This window comes from Stegostoma tigrinum, chromosome 12 (assembly GCF_030684315.1).
Source record: "Stegostoma tigrinum isolate sSteTig4 chromosome 12, sSteTig4.hap1, whole genome shotgun sequence".
Taxonomy (NCBI): domain Eukaryota; kingdom Metazoa; phylum Chordata; class Chondrichthyes; order Orectolobiformes; family Stegostomatidae; genus Stegostoma; species Stegostoma tigrinum.
In genome coordinates this window covers 72,596,872-72,623,310 of record NC_081365.1, presented here as the reverse complement: position 1 = coordinate 72,623,310, position 26,439 = coordinate 72,596,872, and the positions used below count along the sequence as shown (strand labels likewise).

The 26,439-nt window shown below is 41.6% G+C and overlaps 1 protein-coding gene across 3 annotated transcripts in view; it reads right to left on the bottom strand.

Annotated features, from left to right (window-relative positions):
• Positions 1-802: 802 nt before the first annotated feature.
• Positions 803-26,439, bottom strand: part of LOC125456948 (RCC1 and BTB domain-containing protein 2-like) — a 50,424-nt gene continuing 24,787 nt past the window's right edge. For 2 of the 3 annotated variants that reach the window (XM_048540580.2, XM_048540582.2), the window contains 5 exons: positions 25,829-26,019; positions 16,758-16,884; positions 15,482-15,615; positions 7,128-7,258; positions 803-2,574 (listed from right to left, as the gene is read on the bottom strand). In XM_048540580.2, the coding sequence (XP_048396537.1) occupies positions 2,434-2,574; positions 7,128-7,258; positions 15,482-15,615; positions 16,758-16,884; positions 25,829-26,019 (724 nt within the window). In that variant the 3' untranslated portion in view covers positions 803-2,433. The other variant, XM_048540581.2, reaches the window with a different exon arrangement.

Genomic DNA, 26,439 nt, shown 5'->3' with positions numbered 1-26,439 from the left:
GTGGGGGGGAAGAGCTGGGCTGGTTGTGTGGTGCAGTGGGGGGAGGGGATGAACTGGGCTGGTTTAGGGATGCAGTGGGGGAAGGGGAGATTTTGAAACTGGTGAAGTCCACATTGATACCATATGGACCGCTTTGCAGAACACCTCCGCTCAGTTCGCAACAAACAACTGCACCTCCCAGTCGCAAACCATTTCCACTCCCCCTCCCATTCTCTTGATGACATGTCCATCATGGGCCTCCTGCACTGCCACAATGATGCCACCCGAAGGTTGCAGGAACAGCAACTCATATTCCGCCTGGGAACCCTGCAGCCATATGGTATCAATGTGGACTTCACCAGTTTCAAAATCTCCCCTTCCCCCACTGCATCCCTAAACCAGCCCAGTTCATCCCCTCCCCCCACTGCACCACACAACCAGCCCAGCTCTTCCCCCCCACCCACTGCATCCCAAAACCAGTCCAACCTGTCTCTGCCTCCCTAACCGGTTCTTCCTCTCACCCATCCCTTCCTCCCACCCCAAGCCGCACCCCCAGCTACCTACTAACCTCATCCCACCTCCTTGACCTGTCCGTCTTCCCTGGACTGACCTATCCCCTCCCTACCTCCCCACCTACACCCTCTCCACCTATCTTCTTTACTCTCCATCTTCGGTCCGCCTCCCCCTCTCTCCCTATTTATTCCAGTTCCCTCCCCCCATCCCCCTCTCTGATGAAGGGTCTAGGCCCGAAACGTCAGCTTTTGTGCTCCTGAGATGCTGCTTGGCCTGCTGTGTTCATCCAGCCTCACATTTTATTATCTGGTAACAACTCCTCAGTTTGCCCACAAGTTTCAGAGAAACAAAATTGGCAACGCAGCAGTAATACTAACACCAATTCACAACATCTAGAAATGATATTTAAATAATGCAACAGAGGCTAGTATCCCATCACCAAGTCACCCTTCACATGTACATGTGGCAAGTTATTGACACTGATCCAGCTCCCTTAGTACCAGCTCAGATATAAACAGGGCTGTCAGACATCCTGTTCATTCAGTCGGCCAGGCCTCCTTGATGAACAGCCTCAATCTGGTCCAGGTAGGGAACTCATTACAACCACTTACACTCTCCACCTACCTCATACCCTGGGGATGAAAGATACTTTCTTAAAAAAAACATTTAATTTTTTATGGCTGTTTCTAATTTACTATAATTTAGATTCTGCCATGTCTAGGCCACAGAAAAGGAACCAGAAAAAGTGTCACAATAGAAACTATTTTAAAACATTGGTCAACGGAAGTATAATGATTTCCTTCCTAATGAAATGGAAGGTTCCAACCACCGTCTGCAAGGGACTGCAACATACATCAAAGAGAAAACAGGAGCTCTACTCTGTTCACTTATGCTGTTTATTTGCACCAGTTTACTAAAACAGCTCACCATCGATGCAACTCTATTATTTCAAGTGTGTTAAATCACTTATGGACAGTGATCTGATTATACATCAAAACTGATAATAAATGGTTACCTGCTGGAATTATGTCCAGAAACCCTTCAGTCATCTTCTAAATCTCTCTTTCTCTCTCCCCATCACATCTGATGACTAGTTAAGGTTTATCCACCTCATTTGGATGCCTAATAATACAGCACTAGGAACCTTTGGCTGGAATCTAGTATTTCCATGTGGCACAATGATTAATAAATTGATCTATTGAGTTATCTGGGGCATGTGGATATCCTTCATTTTGTATAGACTGATGAAAATGTATTGATTCAGGAAAAGCAAAATTCTGCCAAAAATGAATAACATGTTATTTAGGAGTATGCACAGTGTTATGAAATCAGCAACTGCATGAACTAGAAGGATATTCTTAAAGCTATGATGCATAGTCCTGAATTATACATTAAACCAGAATTCAAAAGTATTTCCCATTGCCTTGCTAGGTAGTTGTGTGAAAAAAATGGAAAGAATGACTTTCATAATCTGATGTTTCACCCTTGTGATGTTGATCCTTTTCTTCAAAGTGAACATAAACTCCCCATGGTTGAGTAAACATTTCCTCCCATGAGCAGCTGAACTATTTTTATGTGGAAGCAGGTTTGATTGCTGACCCATGCCATCTCTCAGCAAGAGATGTTGCAACAGGCAGCAGTTACGAGGAGAAGTCAAAGGAATCATCCCCAAAACAATGTTGAACAAACTCTCATTAGAATTATATAATCTTAAATGCTGAGCAAGGAGCTCAACTGTAATATCTCCCTACTTGAATAGTCTGTTTAAAGCTAATAATGAAACAATGGCTTCTTGGGCACAACTGCAATTAACACATATGAAACTCTAATCCTTCCAGAGTTGACATCTGACGGTGTAGGGACAGATAAACTGATTAGGATGAGGGGAGAGAAAACTGATTAGGAGACCCAGTGTATTCAGTATCTGCTCACATTCTTGCCTCAATTCCGGAATGCCCCATGCTTGCCAGCCTTGCTGATGAAATTCTTCAAGAGCTCATGGTCCATGTCAGAAAAGCCCTGTGTTTGTGTCACGGCTGTCAAATGATTGACACAGAACTTAAAGCAAAACTCTTCCAACCCCTAGAATAACAATTCAACACAATTCATTTATCCAAAGGCAATACAAAGCAACTAATTATCTATAACGTTTTTTCTAAAGGTGATAAGCTGGACAGATCTAGCTATATTAATAACAGCATTCTTTTCATTAACATACCTCAGGAAAATTCACTGGAAATAAGTTGCGCCAAAAATCCAGTTTAAATAGCATTATCAACTTTGTGTTGTTCTAGTAAAGGGTGTTTATACCAAACCAAATTTGGTTGCCAGCGTCTTAACTGGCATGATGGGTGAGAGCACAAGAAACCTTTTGCTGGATGTTGTATTGTTCTATAAACTGAACCATTTCAAACAGGGAATGGGAACAGAAAAATCAGTAACTGTTTGTAGATTCTCAGGCAGTTAAATAAAGTAATCTTTGAGATTTGCTAGCAGAATTTCTGAAGATTTAATTTTTGGGGGGGAAATTGAACTGCCAAAAGAATTATGCTGTTTTCTTTTTAAACAAGAAGACTTTCACTTAAGGATATTATTGATCAGGTATCACAGGGGATGGTACAGCCAGGTCACAAGTATGTTGAGATATTCCCTGGTTGAATATGTTCAGTTTTTTAAAATACATACTGCCCTTTGTCTTCACTTTTACACTACCTTTTATTTCAGTGCAGCTCAAATTACTCAGTGGTTTGAAAACTGGTTTTCACCAACTTCACAGGGTGATTGACCTCTTGGAAAGTCGGTAATTATTATTTGTGTGAATTCTAATTTAAACCTGAAATGCAAACATGACTTAAAAAAGTGTCATTAAATAGATTAAAACAATTAAAGGAAAAAAAAATCCAAATTTCCATCAGCAATCCTCTTTCTAGAAATGGTTGATATTCAGTAAAATAGAATGCATTACAATTGATGCATTTGGAAGAAAAGTTCATTTTTCAAATGTAGATGAGTCGCACTTTGCAGGCACAGAAATTACTATTCAACTCTTCCTTGTGCCTTTTCCTTATGTGGTTAATGCCCAGCAACTGCAAAGCTGAAGAAAGGAACCTTTTTATTAAGAGCTTCAATTTCATTGAGGAGAGTTTGTTCACATTTTGACAAATATGACACCTTCGGTGGAGGTAATAACACTCACTATGAAAACTGTATTGACCGAAACAGAAGTGGAGTAAGCTTGTTTCTGAGAATTATGACTCCTTACTCTTGAACTTTGCAGTATCTGAATACATTTACAGGAAATACTGAATAGGAAACAATAGTCCAAATAATTCACTAATTATTAAAAACAATAATTGCTAGTACATTTGGATTAAACTGATGGGTCTGTCATCCCAAAGGTCTGTCCAATACCTTCTAGGCTGCTATATGCCACACAGCATAGGAGAGTTGATGCCAACAGAAGCAGCTGACTGAGTTTTCAGCTCAAATATAAGCAATGTTCCCTGAATTGTTAAACAGGGCAATCAAGGTTTTCAGCTACCTTGTTGCAACTTGTGTGTGAAAAGGGATTTTCATCACTTATTGAAATGAAATCAAAGTATTACCAGGAGGTTAGGTAGCAATCACTTAATGATTCAAACTATTACCTATCATTCCAAACATTACACACATTAAATAACTCATCAATTACATTTATGAAGAATACTACAATTTGTATGTAACTCATTCATTCTGTATAATGCTTTAGCAATTAAGGGGGTTGAAATATTAAACCTGTCTTGGCAGGGTTTCAAAAGTATCGAATAGATATGGAAGTGGATATGCAATCAGTACAGTTTGGAAACCTCTTCAATAGTGATTTACTAATAATTAATAAAATTGAAGGGTATCAAACAGCAGGCAAATGTGAGGCAGTCCAAAGATGGAACGTTATTGACCTGAAGTACGAACACTGCTTCTCTCTCCACAGATACTGTCTGACACGCACAGTATTCCCAGCATTTTTGTTTTATTTCAGTCTAATCGGGTTTGGAGTACATGTGCTACAATTTACAGAGCAACGCAAATAAGATCATTGATGCACAGACAAGTCACCTCACTGAACTAGGACAGAGTGGCAATGGGATAGGCATGACTTAGAGGTGCAGAATTGCAAACTTATTATTCTCATTTACAATACACAGGAAAAACAAGGAAGGAAAACAAAAAAGGGTGATGTTAATTAAATAAACTAGCTTTGGGGAGGGATGATGTAGATCCCAAAGACAGAACCTACTTAGTCAGAATTAAGGAACAGAGATGCCAATCAACCACTGGGTGTACAATGTAGACTGTTAAATAAAGGGAGCTGGGAGGTGGTTTGAAAGCAAATTACAGAAGGATACAAGGACCTACAGCAGTAATGATGATGGAGATATCCTATGTAGGCAGAGATAGTAACTGTGTGAAAGACAAAAAGAGATGAATTCCTGAAATGTGCATAAAATTCAGTATGTTTACAATCCACCAAAAAAGCTAGCAGTGCTGGAGCTAGTTCTGAAAAATGAAGTGGGGCAAAGAAAAGTGTGTTGTAGTAAATAAGCATTCAAAAATATTGATGTTAGTTTAAAGCAGTTTTGGAAAAAGACAGGAAAACATACAAAGCTCAGAGGATGAGATTGCCATGGGTGATTAAAGATACAGACAATACAAAGTTTTATGTCAAATTGGATTCATAATACAGTAGAGGATCCACTGAATACAGAAGTAGAGGGGAAATTAAAAGCATTAAAAAGGGGTAAAGAAAGCAAGAACACATTTTTGGCAATGTCACAAAATAACTAAAAATCTTCCATAACACACAATAGGAAGCAATGTGAATGCCAGAAGGTCAGAATTGAAAGAAATTTACAAAAATGGTTCTAAGGTGAAAAACCTCAGTTTTGAAGATGTAGATTTGACACAGTGAGACTGATCTCCTTGGACAGGAGGCAGCTAAGACGAGCTCACAAGGGGTGTGGATAATTGCTACCACTTGTAAAAGTATCATCAGAACAAGAGGGCACTGATAGAAAAGTAATTTAGAAAAAAGGGAGGATGTGATGTGAAAGACTACTTTTTCCACACACTGGAGTGGTTCAGATCTGGAGTGCACTTCCCCAAAATACGTTAAAGGTAAATTCAATCAAGGCATTCAGGACAGCATCAGATGATCATTTAAATAGAAGCAAAGTGTAAGGGTATGATGAACGGGCAGGAACATGATACTGAGTCACGATACTTATTTGGAGGGATGGTGAAGAAACAGTGGATTCCTTTTGCCACGTAATTCGATGTCTACCTATTTACTATTTATGGGTTGATCAAAGGATGTGTGGGATTGCTGAGAGACAAAAAAAATCTTAGGGTATGGCTGAGATATAAACAGCATTTTGTACCTGTCTTCACAACATAAGTAATGGATTATGTAACAGTAAAAGAAGAGCTAGCAGCAATATCAGATGTGATTAAGTGAAAATACTTAAAGAGTTAGTTATCCTTAAGGCAAAATAGTCATCCTATTCAGATGGAATGTAGCCTGTGCTACTGAGGGAATTGCGGGTGGATGCTTACAGAGACCCTGCCATTCCTCCTTGTATGTTAAGCATGAGGCCACAAGTTTGGAAAATTGCAGTGATGCAAAGAACTGTAAAACTGCATGGTCAATACATTCTATCGACAAGAGAAGATGTCTTGGTTGTCTTCTCACCATATAACAAATTCAAATGGTCATGTTCCTCAGAAACAGGCATTAGGACTAGTGTTGTTTATTTTTATATAGACTCCAGTACAGAACATAGAACAATATACAGTGCAGAACAGGCCCTTCGGCCCTCGATGTTGCGCTGACCTGTGAACTAATCTAAGCCATCATTATCCATATGCTAATCCAAGGACTGTTTAAATGCCCCTAATGTGGCTGAGTTAACTACATTGGCAGGCAGGGCGTTCCACGCCCTTACCACTCTCTGAGTAAAGAACCTGCCTCTGACATCTGTCTTAAATCTATCACCCCTCAATTTGTAGCTATGCCCCCTCGTACAAGCTGAAGTCATCATCATCCCCGGAAAAAGACTGTCACTGTCCACCCTATCTAATCCTCTGCTCATCTTGTATGTCCTATTAAATCCCCTCTTAGCCTCCTTCTCTCCAATGAGAACAGACCCAAGTTCCTCAGCCTTTCTTCATAGGGCCTGCGCTCCAGACCAGGCAACATCCTGGTAAATGTCCTTTGCATCTTTTCCAATGCTTCCACATCCTTCCTGTAATGGGGCAACCAGAACTGCACACAATATTCCAAATGAGGCCGCAGTAGCGTTTTGTACAGTTACAGGTTATAACTTAACAGTTCAAAGGTAACCAAGCAAAATGATTAAGTGCAGTGACAGCAAGAAAACAGAAACAGATTGCTGAAACAAACAGACATGAGCGAACAATAGGATTAATTTGAAAACTCACTTGAAAAAAAAAGAGCTGACATACGAACTCCAGACCAAATGTCCAACTTCAGTGTACGATCATATCATGATAACATGAACTGAAAGGATATTTAAGCAAAGCAAGTTGACCGTTTACAACGAATGTATTCAGCATGAAGTTTGATCCCCGTCTCCTACCTTTGCCTGATATTTCACTGCAGCTGACAATAAAGTAATTGCATTCTCCACAGAAATGCCTTGTTTAATAGTCTGCTCACAAAGATTTTTTAAGCTGTTCTCTCCATAAAATGCTGCCAAATCCAAAAGGCCTGTAAAGTTAAATGCAATAATATTCTTCAGTACTTCTTGTTTTTAAAATATAAAGGACAATTATTTCCATTTTTAATATATTACATATTTACTTATATTGAAGTGTGTACATATCATATTTGTGTATCATTGAGATGAGTGAAATCGTCAGCCTTGTAATAAGGTGATGAATGTATTTCAACCGCCACAATTGTTTTAGAAATCACACTCATGGACAAGAAACCAATCCTGGATAAACTACAATTTCCTACAGCTGAACACTCCTATGTACTTCACATTCTCTATAAATATTTATATATCCCCTTGCCAGGCCACTGTCAGATTGAAACATGCTAGTTTGACACATGTTTCTTTGCTGAAGGTTTCTATAAAATACAAGCTGTAGTGATAATTCAAACATGAATAGATCTTGATGCCTACAGTACACCATTCATACAACCAAAGACATATGCATTCGTGTAAATTTGTTCTACAGAAAAGCAATAGATGTGGTATGAAGATTCCCATAAAATTTAACCAAATGTGGCTTGTTCTTATTCAAATGGAGACCTAACAGCAAACCACTGTGAATGAGCAGAGTTCATTCACATCCATTGTCACAGCATAAATGGCAGACCCCACAAAGGCCACCTGGCTTTGACAAGTATGGCGCTTCTACCAGAAGAAACTCCTCAGTGAAAACTAGGCATTAAAAAAAAGGCAGCTCATAAAATGTCTTCAATATCTGTTCCCAGTAAAGGTTGATGCCATGCCACCTTTTACCATTCTAGTTACTCTTGTACTGCTCTTAATAAATGGGTGCTTCTCATGTTCGAATGGAACCACAGCTCATTACATCAACTCCTGAGCTGCCCCAGGAGAAAATAAATTTTGGCTGTGACAAATATGATCACTTTAAGACCTGCCAAAAGCCCTTTTACAGCTGCTGACATCTCAACAGCCCATTCATGGCCATCAACCACAATGTACTCCCAACATGAAATTAACTAATTTTAAGAGAATGTCACCAAACATATTTAAACAAGGTGGCTTTGTTTTATCAAGTTATTATTCTTTTCCCAGTGTCGTGCTAAGGATTGCATCATGTCATTGTGGAAGTTATGTTGGAACTATGAGGAAGCAAGACTTTAAGTTGACCTGCATGGAGCAATTTCAGAAGAGCATTGAGTGACCAATGTGATTAGAAGCAGTAGTTAAGAATTACAAGCCAGTCTGAAACTCTGACCTCTGCTGCCAGCTGCACTCACCCTTGTAGATTTAAATAAAATCACCTCTCCCTCTTCTAAACTCTTTTTGAAAACAGGGTCAATCTATTTAACCATTCTTCATAAGATCATCTCCCCACCCCAAGAATCAATTTAGTGAACCTTCATTGTCTATGACAAGTATATCCATAGTTAGGGAGGCCAAGACTGCAAACAATACACCTGGTGCGATTTCAAAGATAACATAATTTCAAAGATAACTGCCAACTTCATTAACCGGCACACACGGGAGGCAGCCCAGGCCCAGGAGATCAGTGGCGTTGCCTTCATCTTCAACCAGAAGTTTTTTCAGGACCTGCGGGAAGCCATGGGTTTGTATTGGATTGACTCAAAGCTCGAATTAACACCCGGCATTTGCAACTTTGTCAAGGAGAGAGAGACAGAGTTCCAGCTCTCCATTTCACTTTCTGACAACACCACTGCACAGTCCTGGCTTTATAATTATGTTATTTTGCCCCGTTGCCCACCTAAGTAAATAGATTCTTTTTATAAACATATGAGCAATCATTCTCAGAATCTCAATTTCATCACCCCTGAATCTTCTGTGCTGAAGAGACTGCAGCCTGTTTGGGCAAACTGTCTGCATCATTTTATCCTTTAAATCATAGAGTTGTATGTTACAGAAACAAGCCCTCCAGTTCAACCTATCCATGCTGACCCGATATCCTGAATTAATCTAGACGCATTTGCCAGTATTTAGCCAATATCCCTTCCTATTCATATATCCATCCAGATGCTTTTTAAATGTTGTAATTGTACCAGCCTCCATCACTTCCTCTGGCAGCTTATTGCATACATGATCACCGTCTGCATTAAAAGGTTGCCCCTTAGGTCACTTTTAAATCTTTCCCCTCTCACCTTCAACCTATGCCCTCTAATATATAGACGATGAAACTACCCTGGGAAGAAAATCTTGTCTATTCATCCCATCCATGCCCCTCATGATTTTATAAACTTCTTTAAGCTTCCAGTACTTGAGGGAAAGTAGCCTGTCTATTTGGCCTCTCCCTAAGCTCAAAATCTGTAACCCCGGCAACATTCTTAGAAATCTTTTCCGAATCCTTTGAAGTTTAACAACATCTTTCCTGTAGCAGGGAGACCAGAACTGAACGCAGTATTGCGTAAGTGGACTAACCAATGCCCTCTACAGCTGCAACATGACATCCCAACTGCTATACTCAATGCACTGACCAATAAAGGCATACCAAATGCCTTCTTTACTACCTTGTCTACCTAAGACTCCACTTTCAAAGAACTGTGAACCTGTACCCAAGGCCTTTTGCTCAGCAACACTTGACCAGACCTTATCGTTGAGTGTATAAGTACTGCCCTGATTTGCCTTACCAAATTGCAACACCTTACATTTATCTAAGTTTCAGTGTAATTCTGCTGGATCAGCACTGCCTCCACTTCCTTGTCAACAGAACCATGCTGAGGGTTCTCATCTATATAATTATACCCTGACTACCATAGCATAATACTGCAACCCTCTTCAATAAGGGCCAGCATTCCATTTGACTTTAAATTTATGTTTTATGTGTGTTCGTTACGTGTTTTTGTTTTTGGAATCCACTTGTTCATGACAATGACTACTGACTCCCAGGCTGTCTGCATATTGTTCACGATGGCTGCTAACTCACACGCTGTCTATGGGTCAGACTGTGAAACACAGGCTTTATTGAGGCTCTGTGTGACTGAGAATCAGAGCTTATGGCTGAATTTGGACAGTTTGAGTAGTTCTGCTTGTACCATGTTTAACCTGTTGCTGTTACTTTCTCACAGGCATAGATTTAGAAAATATTGTTTACTACAAGATGACACGCACTATTTTGTGATGACTGCAAAGAAGCAGAGCCTTTTGGAGATGGGAGTGATTCTACAGGTCGGTAAGCCCAAACAAGTACCTTCATAGATCCAAGGCCAGAGGCTACTGTCTTATTTAGGTTTGAACTGCCGTAGGTCTATATCTAGAAATCACCTAGCATCAGTGTAAAAATATTAAATATGTCCACACACATACTTCTGCTCCTAGTTCTTAAAATTTTTATTTTTCTTGACACAGAATCTGTCACAATTAGCAGGAGGCAACAGTGATGAAAAGGAGGAGGAGAGGGGACCTAATTGAGGTATACAAGATAATGAGAGGCATAGATAGAGTTGATAGCCAGAGACTATTTCCCAGGGCAGAAACGGCTAGCACGAGGGGTCATAGTTTTAAGCTGGTTGGAGGAAAGTATAGAGGGGATGTCAGAGACGGGTTCTTTACACAGAGAGTTGAGAGCATGGAATGCGTTGCCAGCAGCAGTTGTGGAAGCAAGGTCATTGGGGTAATTTAAGAGACTGCTGGACATGCATATGGTCACAGAAATTTGAGGGTGCATACATGAGGATCAATGGTCGGCACAACATCGTGGGCTGAAGGGCCTGTTCTGTGCTGTACTGTTCTATGTTCTATGTTCAAATGGATGAGTCAGCATCTCATCAATGTTCACTTTTCTTACTGCTTCAACAAATAATTGTCTAATATCTTTGATCTACTCTCAGACCAATCAGCCTACACTTTGGTGGTTGTTCTACATTTTCATGTGTCCCTGACAACCCTCAGTTTTAGCATCTCATCAGGTTGATGAGAACTGATAGCTTGATGTTGTAGTCAGTTCTGACTAAATGTCACAATTGCCTCCTGTCTGTTTTGCTTAGCCTCCGTATGGTCCTCGATGACGGATACTGGTCTGATGTAAAGTGATACAGCTGATCTGTCATTGTCTGTTCAAGGGACATGGGCATTGCTATCTAGAACAGAATTTATTGTACATCCTTAGTTGATCTTGAGAAGATGGTGGTTAGCTGTCTTCTTGAGCTGCTGCAAACATGGGACACTGGAGTCAGGATGGTGAGTAGCTTGGAGAGGAACTTCCAGGTGGTGGTGTTCCCATGCATCTGTTGTCCTTGTCCTTCTAGATGGTTGGGCTCATGGATTTGGAAGGTGCTGCTGGAGAGCTCTGGGTGAATTTCTACAATGGGTCTTGTAGATGGTACAGACTATTTTTACTGAGCTTCGGTGGTGGAGGGAATGAATATTTCTGGACGTAGTGACAGTCAGGTGGGCTGCTTTGTCCTGGATGGTGTCAAACTTCATGACTGTTCCTGGACCTGTACTTATCTTGACAAGTGTAGTGATTGTAACGAAATCAGCTAGCTAGTCCTCGTGGAATATGAGTTCCCTGATTGGAGCTGACATCTGGTTCCTGACTCTGAATGAGGCGGTACTAAAGTTAAAGACTGTTCATGCGTAAAAAAAAGGGTGATTGGTGATGGGATACCAGCCTCTGTGGAGTTACTTCAGTGGCAACAGGAGTAAAGCACAGTCCTGAAGAAACTTGCCTGCAATAGCCGTCTTTGAGTTAGTGTAAGAATTTTTTACATTATGAGATAGTAGGAACTGCAGATGCTGCAGAATCTGAGATAACAAGGTGTAGAGCTGGATGAACGCAGCAGGGAGAGCAGGAAAGCTGAGATTTCGGCCTAGACCTGAAACGTAAGCTTTCCTGCTCCTCTGATGCTGCTTGGCCCGCTGTGTTCATCCAGCTCTACACCTTGTTGTCTCTCTCTTACATTATGCCTTTGTTTGGGAAGTCTGACCCATTCAACCCTGCTGTCGAGGACTGGGTCCAGTATATTGAAAGAATGCCTTATTTTTTCTGAGCAAATGACATTGTGGCAGATCAAAAGCAATGAGTAATTCTCCTGTAGACCTGAAGCTTTCTCTATTATTAGGAGCCTAACTTTTCCCTGAAGCAGCAGATATCAAAATCTTTTAAGAATTGATTGACATAGTTAAGGAATATTACAATCCTAAGCCTCCAATAATTTTGAGATGCTATCACTTTTACTCGGCAATTCAAGAACCAGAGGAACTTGTACTAGGATTTTTGGCGAGATTAACGTGGCTGGCAGAAGCCTGTGTCTTTGGTTTAATCCTTTGTGAGATGCTTAGAGACCATGTGATTTATGGGATTTGTGATGTGCAAAACACCATATAGCTGAAGCCCAACTGGACTTCAAACAGGTGCTGCAACTGGCAATTGGAAATTGCGGCAAGTGGAGTATATGAACTGCGAGGTTTTCTGATGGAAATAGACATCCAACTAAGCTTGGGGAACACGAGTGTAGGTGATTGCATAGCCTCACTATCAGAGGAGCCAAGGCCACCTTGCATGTTGACCAGGAAGCAATTCCACAATTCTGCAAGGCTTGCCCAGTGCCATTTGCCATACAGGCAAAAGTAGAGGCAGAAATCAGCTGGCTGAAAAGTGAAGGAATCATCAAACCAGTCCATTGGCAGAATGGGTAGTGCTTGTCATACCGATTTTGGTTCACCTTTGTGGGGATTTTAAACAATTGATAAATTGCTTTTTGCAGCTGAATAAATACCCAAGCCTTTGAATAGTGGATTCATACACAAAGATTGAAGGGAGGCTGACCTTCACAAAACTGGACATGAGACATGCTTACTTGCATTTATGTTTAGACTCGGATTCCCAGAGGCTGCTACAATTAATACCTATAGGGCCTTGTGCCAATATACAAGACTGCCATTTGCGTATTCGCAACCTGTTCAATTTTTCAGCAAATAATAATCGAAGAAGGCAACGAGTGGTGGTTGATGGAAAATATTCAGCCTGGAGTCAGGTCACTAGTGGTGTGCCTCAAGGATCTGTTTTGGGACCACTGCTGTTTTTCATTTTTATAAATGACTTGGACGCAGGCATAGGTGGATGAGTTGGTAAGTTTGCAGGTTATACTAAAGTTGGTGTAGCGGTGGACAGTGTGGAAGAATGTTGCAGGTTGCAGGGAGACTTGGATAAACTGCAGAATTGGGCTGAAAGGTGGCAAATGGAGTTTAATACGGATAAATGTGAGGTGATTCCCTTTGGGAGGAATAACAGGAAGGCCGAATACTGGGTCAATGGAAAGATTCTTGGTAGTGTGGATGTGCAGAGGGATCTTGGTGTCCATGTAGATAGATCCCTGAAAGTTGCCACCCAGGTTGATTGTGCTGTTAAAAAGGCTTACGGTGTGTTAGGTTTTATTGGTAGAGGGATTGAGTTCCGGAGCTGTGATATCTTGCTGCAACTGTACAAAACGCTAGTGCGGCCTCATTTGGAATATTGCCTGCAGTTCTGGTCGCCCCATTACAGGAAGGATGTGGAAAAGGTGCAGAGGAGATTTAACAGGATGTTGCCTGATCTGAAGCGCAGGCCCTATAACGAAAGTCTGATGGACTTGGGTCTGTTCTCATTGGAGAGAAGGAGGCTGTGAGGGGATTTAATAGAGACATACAAGATGATCAGAGGATTAGATAGGGTGGACAGTGAGTGTCTTTTGGGGGCATAGCTACAAATTGAGGGATGATAGATTTAAGACAGATGTCAGAGGCAGGTTCTTTACTCAGAGAGTGGTAAGGGCGTGGAACGCCCTTCCTACCAATGTAGTTAACTCAGCCACATTAGGGGCATTTAAACAGTCCTTGGATAAGGATATGGATGATGACGGGATAACATAGGGAGAGGGGCTTAGATTAGTTCACAGGTCGGCACAACATCGAGGGCCAAAGGGCCTGTTCTGTGCTGTACTGTTCTATGTTCTATGTTCTATAATTGCACTGACATCTTTACTCTTATTAAAATCCTCTTGCAGTAAAGCCATACCAGTTGTCTTCATCATTGCTTGCTGTGTACCTTCAAATTCAACACTTCCAAGGTTCTTAGCATTTACAAGATGTTCTACATTTCCGTTTTTCCTGTCTAATTGTATCATTTCTCCACAATGTATTCCATTTGTATGTAAACTCACTTAGCTTCTCCAAATCAAGGAGATCAGCTCTACTAAAGTGATCTAACCTGAACATGATTCCAAGTGGTCAACTCTTGACTGATCTTTAAAATGGGCAAACAGGTCAGTTATTTGTACAGACAGATCCAGTGGCAGGACAGTCAGGAGAGAGGTGCCCTGAGTCCACGTCACAGGCTTCAGATGCCATAAAGACTCATCACACAATGGGCAAGGAAACATGGTGATCAGTACCTGCTCAACTAAACTCCCTTAACTAATAAGTCAGCACATTGCATATTGAACACCACATAGAAGAACACAGAGTAGGAAGGGCACAGAATGTATTTTGGGTAGATGTTTTCACGTTCTTTTCTCACCTACAATGTCCCATGTTTAGATTACTTGATTTGGCTTTGAAGGAGTGCATTGCTCTTGAACTTAGTTACTTACCTTTTAAAAATATTTCCTGATGTACAGGTGGGTACATCTCCTACATCACTCATAAAACCTAACACCATGCAGGATACAGCAGCCCACCTGATTGGTACCACATCCCATGCATCCATTCCCTGTACCACTTATGCTCAATACACATAGCTGCTACTATCTACAAGACGCACTGCAGAAATTCAAAGATCTTAGACAGTACCTTTCCAACCCACAATCACTTCCACCTAGAAGGACAAGGGTAGCAGATACGTAGGTTTGTCATTACCTGCCACTACCATTCTGGCTTGGAAGTATATCATTATTCCTTCATGGTCACTTGTTCAAAATTCTAGAACTCCCCCCAAGGGCATTCGGGATCTACCTACAGCATATGGACTGCTGCAGTTCAAGGCGGCAGCTCACCACCAGCTTCTCAAGGGCAATTAGGGACAGGTTCTGAGTACTGGTCAACCAACGATGCCCATGTCGCCTGAGTAAAAGTGTTACAGTCACATCCGTATTAAGGCAAAGGAGAGTATGAATGAATTGTTTATCTAGCAATTCTGTAAGTGATCTTTTTACCTGTCCTAAAAGCTACCTTTAGAAGAACAATATTTAAGGCTCTAATCTTCCTGACCTGTGTGTGACATTAAATAACAAAATAATTCAAATATACATGTCAGGATACAGTACCTATTGCATCCTCAGGAGGTAGATTGATAGAGTCCGTGTACAAGTATTCCAGAAAGGCATGGTACACTGGATAGCTAAACTGGTCAATCTCAATCACCTCATCATCGTGAAGCATGGATCTGAAATGTTCACATCTGTATGATTGAAATGAAAAAAAAAGTCATTTTCTTTTACAAAAGCAGTCTGCAAGAAACTGAAGCATTGAAAGCCAATCTGAACCTGTGATGCAGAAAGAAGTACTCTCACTCTACTTATTAGTAGCTTTAAATGAGTTTGAGGTAAGTATTTATTTTATTGGAGCGTGTTTGCTTATTTGAAGACAATTAGTTTCAGAAAAACAACAACAATTGCAAGTGGAGAGATGAGTATGCAGAGCCAACGATTGTGGAAAAGAACAAGTCCAATCACTGTGAAGTGATAGTATCCACCACCTGTGAAGAAAAAAAAAACCAGAGTTAATGTTTCAGGTCTGGTGACCCTTCCTCAGAACTGAATCTGGTGGAAATAGATCGTCTGAGGAGGTTTGGAAGAAGGATCACCAGACTTGAAACATTAACACTGATTTTTTTGTTCACAGGTGCTGCCAGACCTGCTGGGCTTCCAGGAACTTCTATATTTTTTCCTGATTTACAGCATTCACAGTTCTTTCGGTTTTTAGTATCCACCACCTGTCTGTCAAATAGTCTGTATATAATATTCAGATGGATGAAACCTCCCCAAGTGCTAACTCAGAAAAACATGAATGCTGAGTTGGACAAACAGCTATCAGAAATGTTGGTTAAGTGCATATTCAAAAGGGCTAAGAATAAATGCCATTTGTAGGAAGAGAAAGGGGTTTGAGGAGGAAATTCCAATTATGATCCCATGGATGACTGAAGGCATAGTTGCCAAAGCGGGTCAAAGGATTGTGTCAGAGGCCAGAATTAAAGATTTTTAAGAACTGGAGGGTTGGGGCTTGTACCGGAGATTAAAAAGGACAAGATCATACAGGAATCTGAACACAAGAATGAAAATGTTAAAGCTCATACGATAAAACCGGAATTTGAAAGGAGCTTCCCTCAAACACAAAACTAGGGCACATTAAAACTGTACTCATTATTGAGAAGAAATAGTATAAAACAAACTGTATGAAAAAAATCTTTTCAACAATGTGGTAACATTCAGATTTCAGAACAGTTTTGAATGTAAAAGAAATCTCTCAGCAATTCTTACTAAAATACTTCTCCCATTTATTAACAGTTCTGACACCAATGTCTCTAAAGATTTGGGTAACTACCTTATTTTGAGAACTGCTTTGTGAGCATGGATAATCTTTCCATCCACGAGAAATTTTAGATCTGAGGTTGCTGCGCTGTCAAACTCCTTCTTCATTGATTGTGCCACTGTCAAGTGATTGTCACTTTCTACAGATCCACAAATTGATAAACACAAATTAAGCATGGAGAAGGTAGACAGAAGGAGCAAGGAACAAAGCAACTCCACTATTATAAACCAAGAACATATTGACTTCTTTTTGATCCAATCAGGAGGACTATTCAAAGTTCATCTTTTCTGTTACATTCATAAATACTTTAGAAGTGTTTTCCCAGAACAATTCATTCTGAATACAAATACTGTCAATAAATATGGCATATTCAGCTATGTTCCCTTTAAGGTGTGCAACCACGCAGCAACTCTGAAGATACCCCATGGGTCACTGCACCTTTGTGCAGTTATCAAACAAAACATAAAGATAACACGCACTGAAATGAACAGGCCTCATACAAAACCCCCAAAAGTTAAAAGGGGACACTAATCCTGAGTATTGTAGAAAAGGATCACAGATTCTCTCTCTCTCAAGACTGAGCTTTTTCCTTCTCTATATTTTTAGCACTGGGTCTTGCAAAGGTTTAATTTGGGGAAGAAACTGACTGAAAAAGATACTGGACTCAATATTTTTATCAATCAGACAAAAATTTCATCAAGGATTTGACTTAAAAGAAGTCTACGAAATGATCAGAGGTATTGATAGAGTCGACAGCCAGAGACTTTTTCCTAGAGTGGAGGTAGCTATTACGAGGGAGCATAGTTTTAAAGTGAGTGGAGGTAGATATAGGGGAGACGTCAGAGGTAGGTTCTTTACTCAGAGTGGTAGGGGCATGGAATACATTGCCGGAGAGGGTAGTGGAGTCGGCCTCATTAGGGGCATTTAAGTGGCTATTAGATAGGCATATGGATGGATAGTATAAGGTAGGGGTGGAGGTTAGATTGACCTTAGGTTTAGGGTAAAAGTTCGGCACGATATCATGGGCCGAAGGGCCTTTACTGTGCTGTACTGTTCAATGTTCTATGTTCTAAGGATTTTCAGAGGACAGACTGAATTATCCAAAAATTACAGCATTATGTCCTTGGATCTAAGCCTTTTGTTTTGATGTTTATCTACTGCCAGCAGTTTCCATTTCATTTCCTGCAACCTCCTAAGTAATCAGTTCTTAAACAATGGACTATTCTACTCCTGGGCTTGCTGGAGGTGCAACAAAAATTCTGCATTTTTACACCCAAGTGGAATTGGGCTTTCAGTGAAGATTTAGCGAGGAGCAGCTCAGAGGAGATTCACATGCAGAGTGCTTATTTCAAATTATCAATGCCACTTACACATTCGGGAGTCGCATAAACAACAGCATAAAAATAAGACAGTTCCTATTGCTCTATGTCTATAATTCCCTTATGCTTAATCTAACATCAATGCTCTCCTCACTCTCGAACCCTTAATCACTAGAAATTAGGTTATTATTTGCATTAGCATTACTTTCTTCACAAACAAATAGGACCACACCAGTACAGGTTCAAGACAGCTGTCCCTCCAAATTCACAATCACAGTCAGATCCTGGTGTGAGGAATGGAGTGGAAGGTCAGTAATCAAAAGCTGTTCTAGCACACTACCTGACTGGATAGATCTGGAAGCAAGTATTCCATCTGCTTTCTCCATTTAGCAAGGCCGAGAGCGTGAAACTGTCATATTGAACAGGAAACTGTTTAAAATGATCAGAATATCTGGTTTGTGCACTTACAGAACAGATTTAACACAATATATTAGCGACATAGAAAGAATGGGTTGTGTTTTTTCAGTGTAATATTCACTACCATCTATACTTGCAGGTCTCACATTTGAGGGTGGCACAGTGGTTAGCACTACTGTCTCAGTACCAAGGACGAGAGTTCAATTCCAGCTTTCGAAACTGTTTATGATGAGTTTGCACATCTGCTTGGGTTTCCACTGAGTGTTCCAGTTTCCACCCACAGTCCAAAGATGTGCAGGTTAGGTGGACTGGCCATGCTAAATACAGGGTTGTAGAGATGGATTTGGCTTGGACTGGATCATTTTTGGTGGGTGGGCGCAGACTCTAGAGGGCAAATGGCCTCAATCTGCACTGTAGGATTCTATGATTCTACCTCTTTGAATAGATTGTGGCATGAAGGGTCCTATTTCTTTTGACGTGTCTGAATAGTATGAAATTAATCAGAAGCAAATTTAAATCATCACAATGAACTGATTCCCACTTGTAAACTTGAATAGGAAGCGTTTAGAGGAATATGGGCCAAATGCCATCAAATGGAACTAGATTAACTTAGGATATCTGGTTGGCATGGACCAGTTGGGCTGAAGGGTCTGTTCCTGTGCTGTACATCTATCAATCTTGCTTTTAACACACTGCGGAGCTGGAGGAACACAACAGGCTAGGCAGCATCAAAGCAGGAAAGTTGACGTTTTGGGTCGAGACCCTTCTTCAGAAAAGGGGAGCTCAGAAGTAAATAGAGGAGGAGGAGTGGGGCTGAGGAAGGTAGGTGGGATGGTGATAGGTGAGTGCAGGTAGCGAGTTGGTGGGATTAGTCATTGAGGTGGGAGGAGCAGATAGGTGGGAAAGAAAATGGACGGGTTGTGTCAGGTCAAGGAGGTGGGGATGAAAGGGAGGCTTGGACATGTGATGAGGCCTGGGGTTGGGGAGATTTTAAAACTGATGAATTCCATATTTAGGCCATTGGGCTGTCGGCTCCCAAGGCAGAACATGAGGTGCTACTCCTTTGCGCGTGATGTCATTGTGACACTGAAGGAGGCCCAGGATGGACATATCACCCAGAGAGAGTGGGAGGGGGAGTTAAAATGGTTCACAACTGGAAGGCTTTGTCATTTGTTGCAAACATTGAGCAGATATTCAACAAAACGGTGTCCGAGTCTCCACTTGGTCTCACTCTGTAGAGGATGCAGTAGACCAAGGTGACAGATGTGCAGGTTAACCCTGGTCTAATGTGGAAGGCTTGATTTGTGCCTTGAATGGAGGTCAGAGGGGAGGCGTAGGGGGAAGTGCAGCACTGTCTGTGGGTGCAGGGAAAGGTGCCTGGTATGGTGGGGTTAGTGGGGAGTGTTGAGCAGACAAGGGAGTCACAGAGACAGCGGTCCTTACGAAAGGCAGATAGGGATGGGGAGGGAAATATATCTTCGGTTGTGGCGGCACACTGTAGGTGGCTGAAGTGGCGGAGAATGACAAGTTGAATATGGAGGTTTGTGGGGTGATATGTGAGGACAAGGGGGATTCTGTCTTTATTTTTGTTGGGGGGGGGGGGAGAAGAAGGGTATTTGAGGGCCGAATTGCAGGAAACACAAGATATGTGTTTGAAGGCATTTTCGATCACCGGAGGGGGAGGTTGGAGTTTCAATCCTTGAAATAGGAGTTCATTTGGGATGTGCAGGAGTGGAATGCCCCATCATGAGAACTGACAAGGCAGAGGTGGAGGAATTGAGAGCAGGGGATTGTACTCTTGCGAGATGTGTCAGAGGTGATGTAGTCTAGGTAGCTATGGGATTCGGCGAGCATGAAATAGATGTCAATTTCGAGGCTGCCACCAGAGATGGAGACGGAGAAGTCCAAGAAGGAAAGCAAGGAATCCCCTTAATCTGCAGGAAGGAGTTAAAGGAGAAGTTGTTAAGGGTAAGGACGAGTTCAGTTAAGCAGACAAGGGTGTTGGTGGAGGGGACTGATTGGGTCTGTAGGAGAGGAAGAAACTGGGGGCTTTTGGGCCATCTGCATGGGGATACAACTGTACAGGGATTGGATGTCCATTGTGAAGATGAGGTTTGAGGGTCAGGAAATTGGAAGTCTTGGAGGAGGCGCAGCGCGTGGGTGGTGTTCTAGACGTGGAGATGGAAATGGATAGTGCGGGGTTGGGGAACGTTGAGGTTGGAGGCTGTGGATTGGAGGTCACCTAAAGTGATGAGGTTATGAATGGTTTGAGAGACGATGGTTTTGTGGTCAGGGGTGGGGTCATGACTGAGGGGGCAGCAGGAGGAGTTTTCAGAGAGTTGGCGCCTGGCCTCGGCTATGTAAAGGTCCATGCGCCATACCACTACTGTGCTCCCCCCCACTTATCTGTGGGTTTGATGCTGATGCTATCAGGGCTGGAGCAGAGGGCTGCATGTTCCGTGGGGGAGAGATTGGAGTAAGTGAAGGGGTGGAGAGCTTGAGGCGATCAATGCTGCGACGGCAGTTGGAAATGAAGAAGTCGAGGGAGGGTAGGAGGCCTTGGGATGGTGACCAGGAAAATGAGATTTGTCGGAGGTGGGAGAAGGGGTCAGCAGAGGGTGGGTTACACTCTCGGTTAAAGAAATAGGAACGGGGCAGAGGCTGCGGAAGAAGTGTTCAACATCCAAATGTAAATGGAATTCATTGCTATGTAGGCAGAGGAGAATGAAGACGAATACTCAGTAAGCGGGGGGTTCTGGGAAGAAGGTGAATACAGCAGGGCTTGGGGTTGGGACTGGGTGTAGAGCTGGGAGCTAAATTAGAGCTGGCTGTACAGATGGAGTTAGCGACATCAGCAGCAGCAAAAGCATCCTCACCTTGATCTGACACAACCTGTCCATCTTCTCGCCCACCAATCCACCCTTTCCACCTCAAATGACCACTCCCCACCTGCACTCACCTATCACCATCCCACCTACCTTCCCCAGGCCCATCCCTCCTCTATTTATTTCCCAGCTCCCTTCCCCCTCCCCATTTCTGAAGGAGGGTTCTGACTGGAAATGTCAATTTTCCTGCTCCTCAGATACTGCCTGAGCTGTGTTCCTCCAGCTGCACGCTGTGTCATCTCTGTCTCCAGTTCTTGCTATGTCTCTTAAATTTAATATTGTTATAAAGTCCCTTGGCATTGTCCTTAATCCTTCCTGGCTATGTTCTTCCAGCACAACAAAGTGTGAAGCTGGATGAACACAGCAGGCCAAGCAGCATCTTAGGAGCACAAAATTTGACGTTTCAGGCCTAGATCCTTCATCAGAGAGGGGGATGGGGTGAGGGTTCTGAAATAAGTAGGGAGAGTGGGGGAGGCGGACCAAAGATGGAGAGAGAAGAAGATAGGTGGAGAGAGTATAGGTGGGCAGGTAGGGAGGGGACAGGTCAGTCTGAGGAGGACAGGCAGGTCAAGGAGGCAGGATGAGGTTAGTAGGTAAGAAATGGAGGTGCGGCTCAAGGTGGGAGGAGGGGATAAGTGAAAGGAAGAACAGGTTAGGGAGGCGGGTCGAGCTGGGCTGGTTTCCTCTGGTTCGTCTGAGGTGTGACTTACCTGGATACTTTTCATTGTATCTTGGTATTTGTGACAATAATTAAATCAAATCAAAAGGTGCATGTAAACAGGTTCAGTTTCAAATGGGAAGTGGCTGCAGAAGGAAAGGGAGATAATATCCCCTTCCTACCCCTCACTGCTCATGTAGCCCGGGAAGGTGATGTTCAGATGTGGGGAGGGGGAAAAAAGATGAAGGTGGTGAGAAGAGGCAGCACAAATAGGTGGTAAGCCCCGTTACTCCCAGAACTTCATTTCAATCTCACATCTTTTCTGCACATGCAGTGTCCTTCAGAAAATTTTGTGAAGAAGAATCCTGACCCAAAAAGTCAGCTTTCTTGCTCCTCTGATGCTGTCTGGCCTGTCATGTTCCTTCAGCTCCACACTTATGTCTGACTCCAGCATCGGCAGTTCTTACAATCTCTGAGTGAGTTAGCACCTAACAGGCACTGTGGGCTCCTACTCGGTTTCTCTAACTCAATCCCTCTTTTGCTCAACATGCAAAAACTAAGAACTGTCTACAAAACTGAATTTATTCGTTGCATAAGGACTACCTGCTCCGTTACATTCAGTTTCAAAACACAGCTTTTCTGCACCAACTTTAGATGCACCAAACAAGGCACTGTTGTTCACCGATCAGCAATCTTTCAATTCATGAATTTCTTTATCATGTCTTTTTATTTTAACTTACTTATTATTTCTTAAAATTCTCAAGGCAAGACTGCAGCAGATAGTGAGCATTACCTGACTTTTGTCAAGATTTTATATCGTTCTCAAAGGCTGCCCTGCATTCTGCTGACCAAATCACATTTGCTTGTCTCTTTAACAAATTTGTAAAAGGAATAGCTATCGTTCTGAAATTACGCAGAAATTTCCAGTATAACCACATGTTTCTAAAATCCTTAATCTCTCATTTAGTTTTGGAATTCTGTTAGAGCTTTCATGTTTGCTCCCATTGGCAAGACCTGCCTTGTCAGACAATATGTCCTAGGTAAGTTACTCTTGCTTTTCCAAATTCACTTTTGGCTAAATCTATTACTAAGCCAGCCAACTGTAACCAGTTCAACTTTTACCTCTTATTGTCTACCATCTTCCACTGACACCTGACACACTCTGCTCCTTATCCTTTTCAACATGTTTATGCAACATAACCAATTCTTCTTTCTTTGGTCAGAAGTATTTATCAGATAAATCACTTCACTAATCGTCCTAATTACTTTGTACGGAACAGTGGATTTCACTTTCATAGGCTCACCTTGCACATGTAACAATACAAACGAGACATCTTCGGCTTGAAATGTTCTTGTTGTTGAATGTTTATCTGCTCATTCCTTCAGTTTCACTTGGACATGTCCATGTCATCCAACACCGAGTATGTGGTTTTGTTTTTGCTCAAGTACATTCCCGTAACCAATTTTAATGGACCTCTAATCTTTTGGTCGTCAATCAATTCAAATGAACTCAACACAGTACATTCATTTGGGACATTCTGGTGGCCAATACAGTTCAATGGATATTCCTGACAGTATGCCTTAACCTCTGTTCTGAGAAACTGATCATAACTCTCCAAAGCTTCCTGTGATTGCTGATGATATACAATTAACTTCTCTCATTTTATACCCAAACGGCTGCTAATCTGGAAAATTTTAGACATAAAACTAGAACCTCAATCAGATTGCGGGCTACCAGGCAGGATACAATGAGTAAAAAACTAGTTTACAGTTTCCAATACTACCTTAGCTGTAACTGTCTTCAAAAGGAGCAGCTTCTGAGAATCAGGTTGCCATATTCATAACTATAAGGATATACTGATGTCTACTTTAGTTTTTAGTGACAGTCCTACACAATCCACTGACACTCGACTAAACGGTTCTTCAAAAACTGGTGTAGGTATCAAAAGTGCTGTCTTCATTACATTAAGAGGTTTCCTCCATCAGCGAGAGCACGAGACAGAGAGAGAGGGGGAGGTGTGTGCGTGGGAGAGAGAGAGAGAGAGAGAGAGAACTAGAGTTTAGGTTGCCCCAGTATCCCTTGCTGTAGTCAGGTGCTTGAATGTGTGCTTTGAAGAAAAAAGGTTACCTTACCTTTAAACGAAAAACACATTCATATCTCTTATCCAGACTTTTGCAGTTAAAGCTACAAGATCTGCTCTGTGGCACTTTCCTTTTGAGTTTCCTTTACTGATTCCTGATGAGCTCCCACGTGCTTGTCTTACATTTCCAGCATTCTGAACAAATGTGTCCCACTCTATTACAATGGAAACATCTCAACTTCTTACTTTCACACAAAAATACTCCATACTTTTCTCCCTGATCTGTGGGGATAACCTTGAGTGGTTACGGTTTCAACTTCCAATGCTGGTATCCACCTGTCAAAATGATTTTGTTGAAACACTTGTTGAATTCCATTTTTCTTTATTATTCATTCACAGGATGAAAATGTTGCTGGCAAGGTCAGCAGTTTTATGCCCATCCCCAATTGCTCACAGGGTAATTAAGAGTCAACCACATTGCCGCGGGTCTGGAGTCACATGTGGGCCAGATAAGGTAAGGATGTTAGTCTCCTTCCCTAAAGCACATTAGCGAACAAGACAGGTTGACAGTGGATTCATGGTTATCATTAGACTCTCAATTCCAGATCTTTACTGAATTCAAATTCAATGATCTACCATGGCAGGATTCAGACTCAGATCCCCAGAACATAACCTGGGTCTCTGAATCAACAGTCCAGTCATAACACCATAGGCTGTTACACCCCCCTTATGTTTGACCTGGCTGTTTCCATAAATACCTGAAACTTTGTCTACATGCCTCTGGCACTAACTCACATGCAGCCTCTATAGCTTTTTTATAAACAGCGACATAATCCTAAGAAACCTCCTCCAACAATGAAGTATGAATATCCAGTGTTTTACCTGTCAATTTACTCTGTATGGGCAGTGCCCCATCCTCTTTTGCCTAATTAATTTCTCATTACTTTCTCAAGCAACATGAAGAATCTTTCCACATTCTTTTCCTCAAGTTTTAGTAGGACCTGTGCAAAATTAAACATTTCCTTAACGGACTTCAAAACTATGATTCAAATTCTCTCCACTCGGGAATGCATCATTTCCTGACATCTCCTATATCAATCGCATCATTTTAAGCTGATACTTGTATTCCCTCACTTTATCTCCTTTCTTTCCAAGCATATACTCAAGAACAGGTCAGATCTTCGCTCAGCAGGGGAATCAGTTTCAGGTAACCGGCATCCTTGCAACTCAAACTAATAGCTAAATCGTTAGAAGACAAAAAGACAATGAGATGCCAGCATAGCCAGCATCAGCAATTATATTTCATTCTCACGACAATACACATACAACTTCATGGCAACTTTACCTATAATAGCCTAGAAATCCTCATTAATTGTTCAGTTTTGGGAAATGTGCATTATACATTGCCCACTCGAGATGCCAGTTTCAAACAACTTGAATGGCTTGTTTACTTCGGAGGGCAATAAGGAGTCAACTACAATGATGAGAGACCGGGTTCACATATTCCCTTTCATAAAAGGGAACAACAATTAATCAGTTGGCTTTCTTAGCTTCATGGTCACTTTTATTAGTAATCAAGTTTTTATTTTAGATTTTGTGTGGACGGAATTTAAGTTTTGAAACAGCCATGGTGGAATTTTCACTTGCATTCACCAGTCAAATGATTGATTACTGTTCTCACAATTCTCAAATACTGATAGCATAAAAGTAAAAATCACCTCACCTACAGACAGGAGACGCCACGTAACTGCAGGAGATGCAAAGCAGGCAAACACATCATCTGTGCAAGAGAAGTGAGTGAGTTGTGGTAGAATGACTGACTGCCCTCGACACTGGCCCCACATGTAGACCTGGCCACCTTGGGTCTTAGCAGCTGAGGTATGAGTGGAATGACAAGCAGCAATCTCCACAATCCTAAGCAGCAACAAAAAGAATGAAACTCAGTACAGTACCTAGTTTAGAAGAAAGCATATAAGAATCACATGCAAATTCCTTAGGGTTAAAATATTGCGTACGATGATTACGCATGATCATGAGTGAATAAGGAAGAGTTACTCACACATGCTACATGTTGGCCATTACCAATAATTTTATAGTTATTTACTCTGCATTAGTTCAATAAACAATTTTGTTTCATGGCATTGCCACAAATCAGACCCTGCTATTCCTAGAGTTGGATCAAATGTTAAAAGATTTTTTTAAAAAAGATAATGAGCATCCCAATTTATCTGACTTTCAGAGCAAAGCTGATAGAAAGCTGGAGCAGCATTCTGTATCAAAACAAGAATTCTTATTTATTGTAGCCACAGTCTAATTAGTTACAAATAAACAACT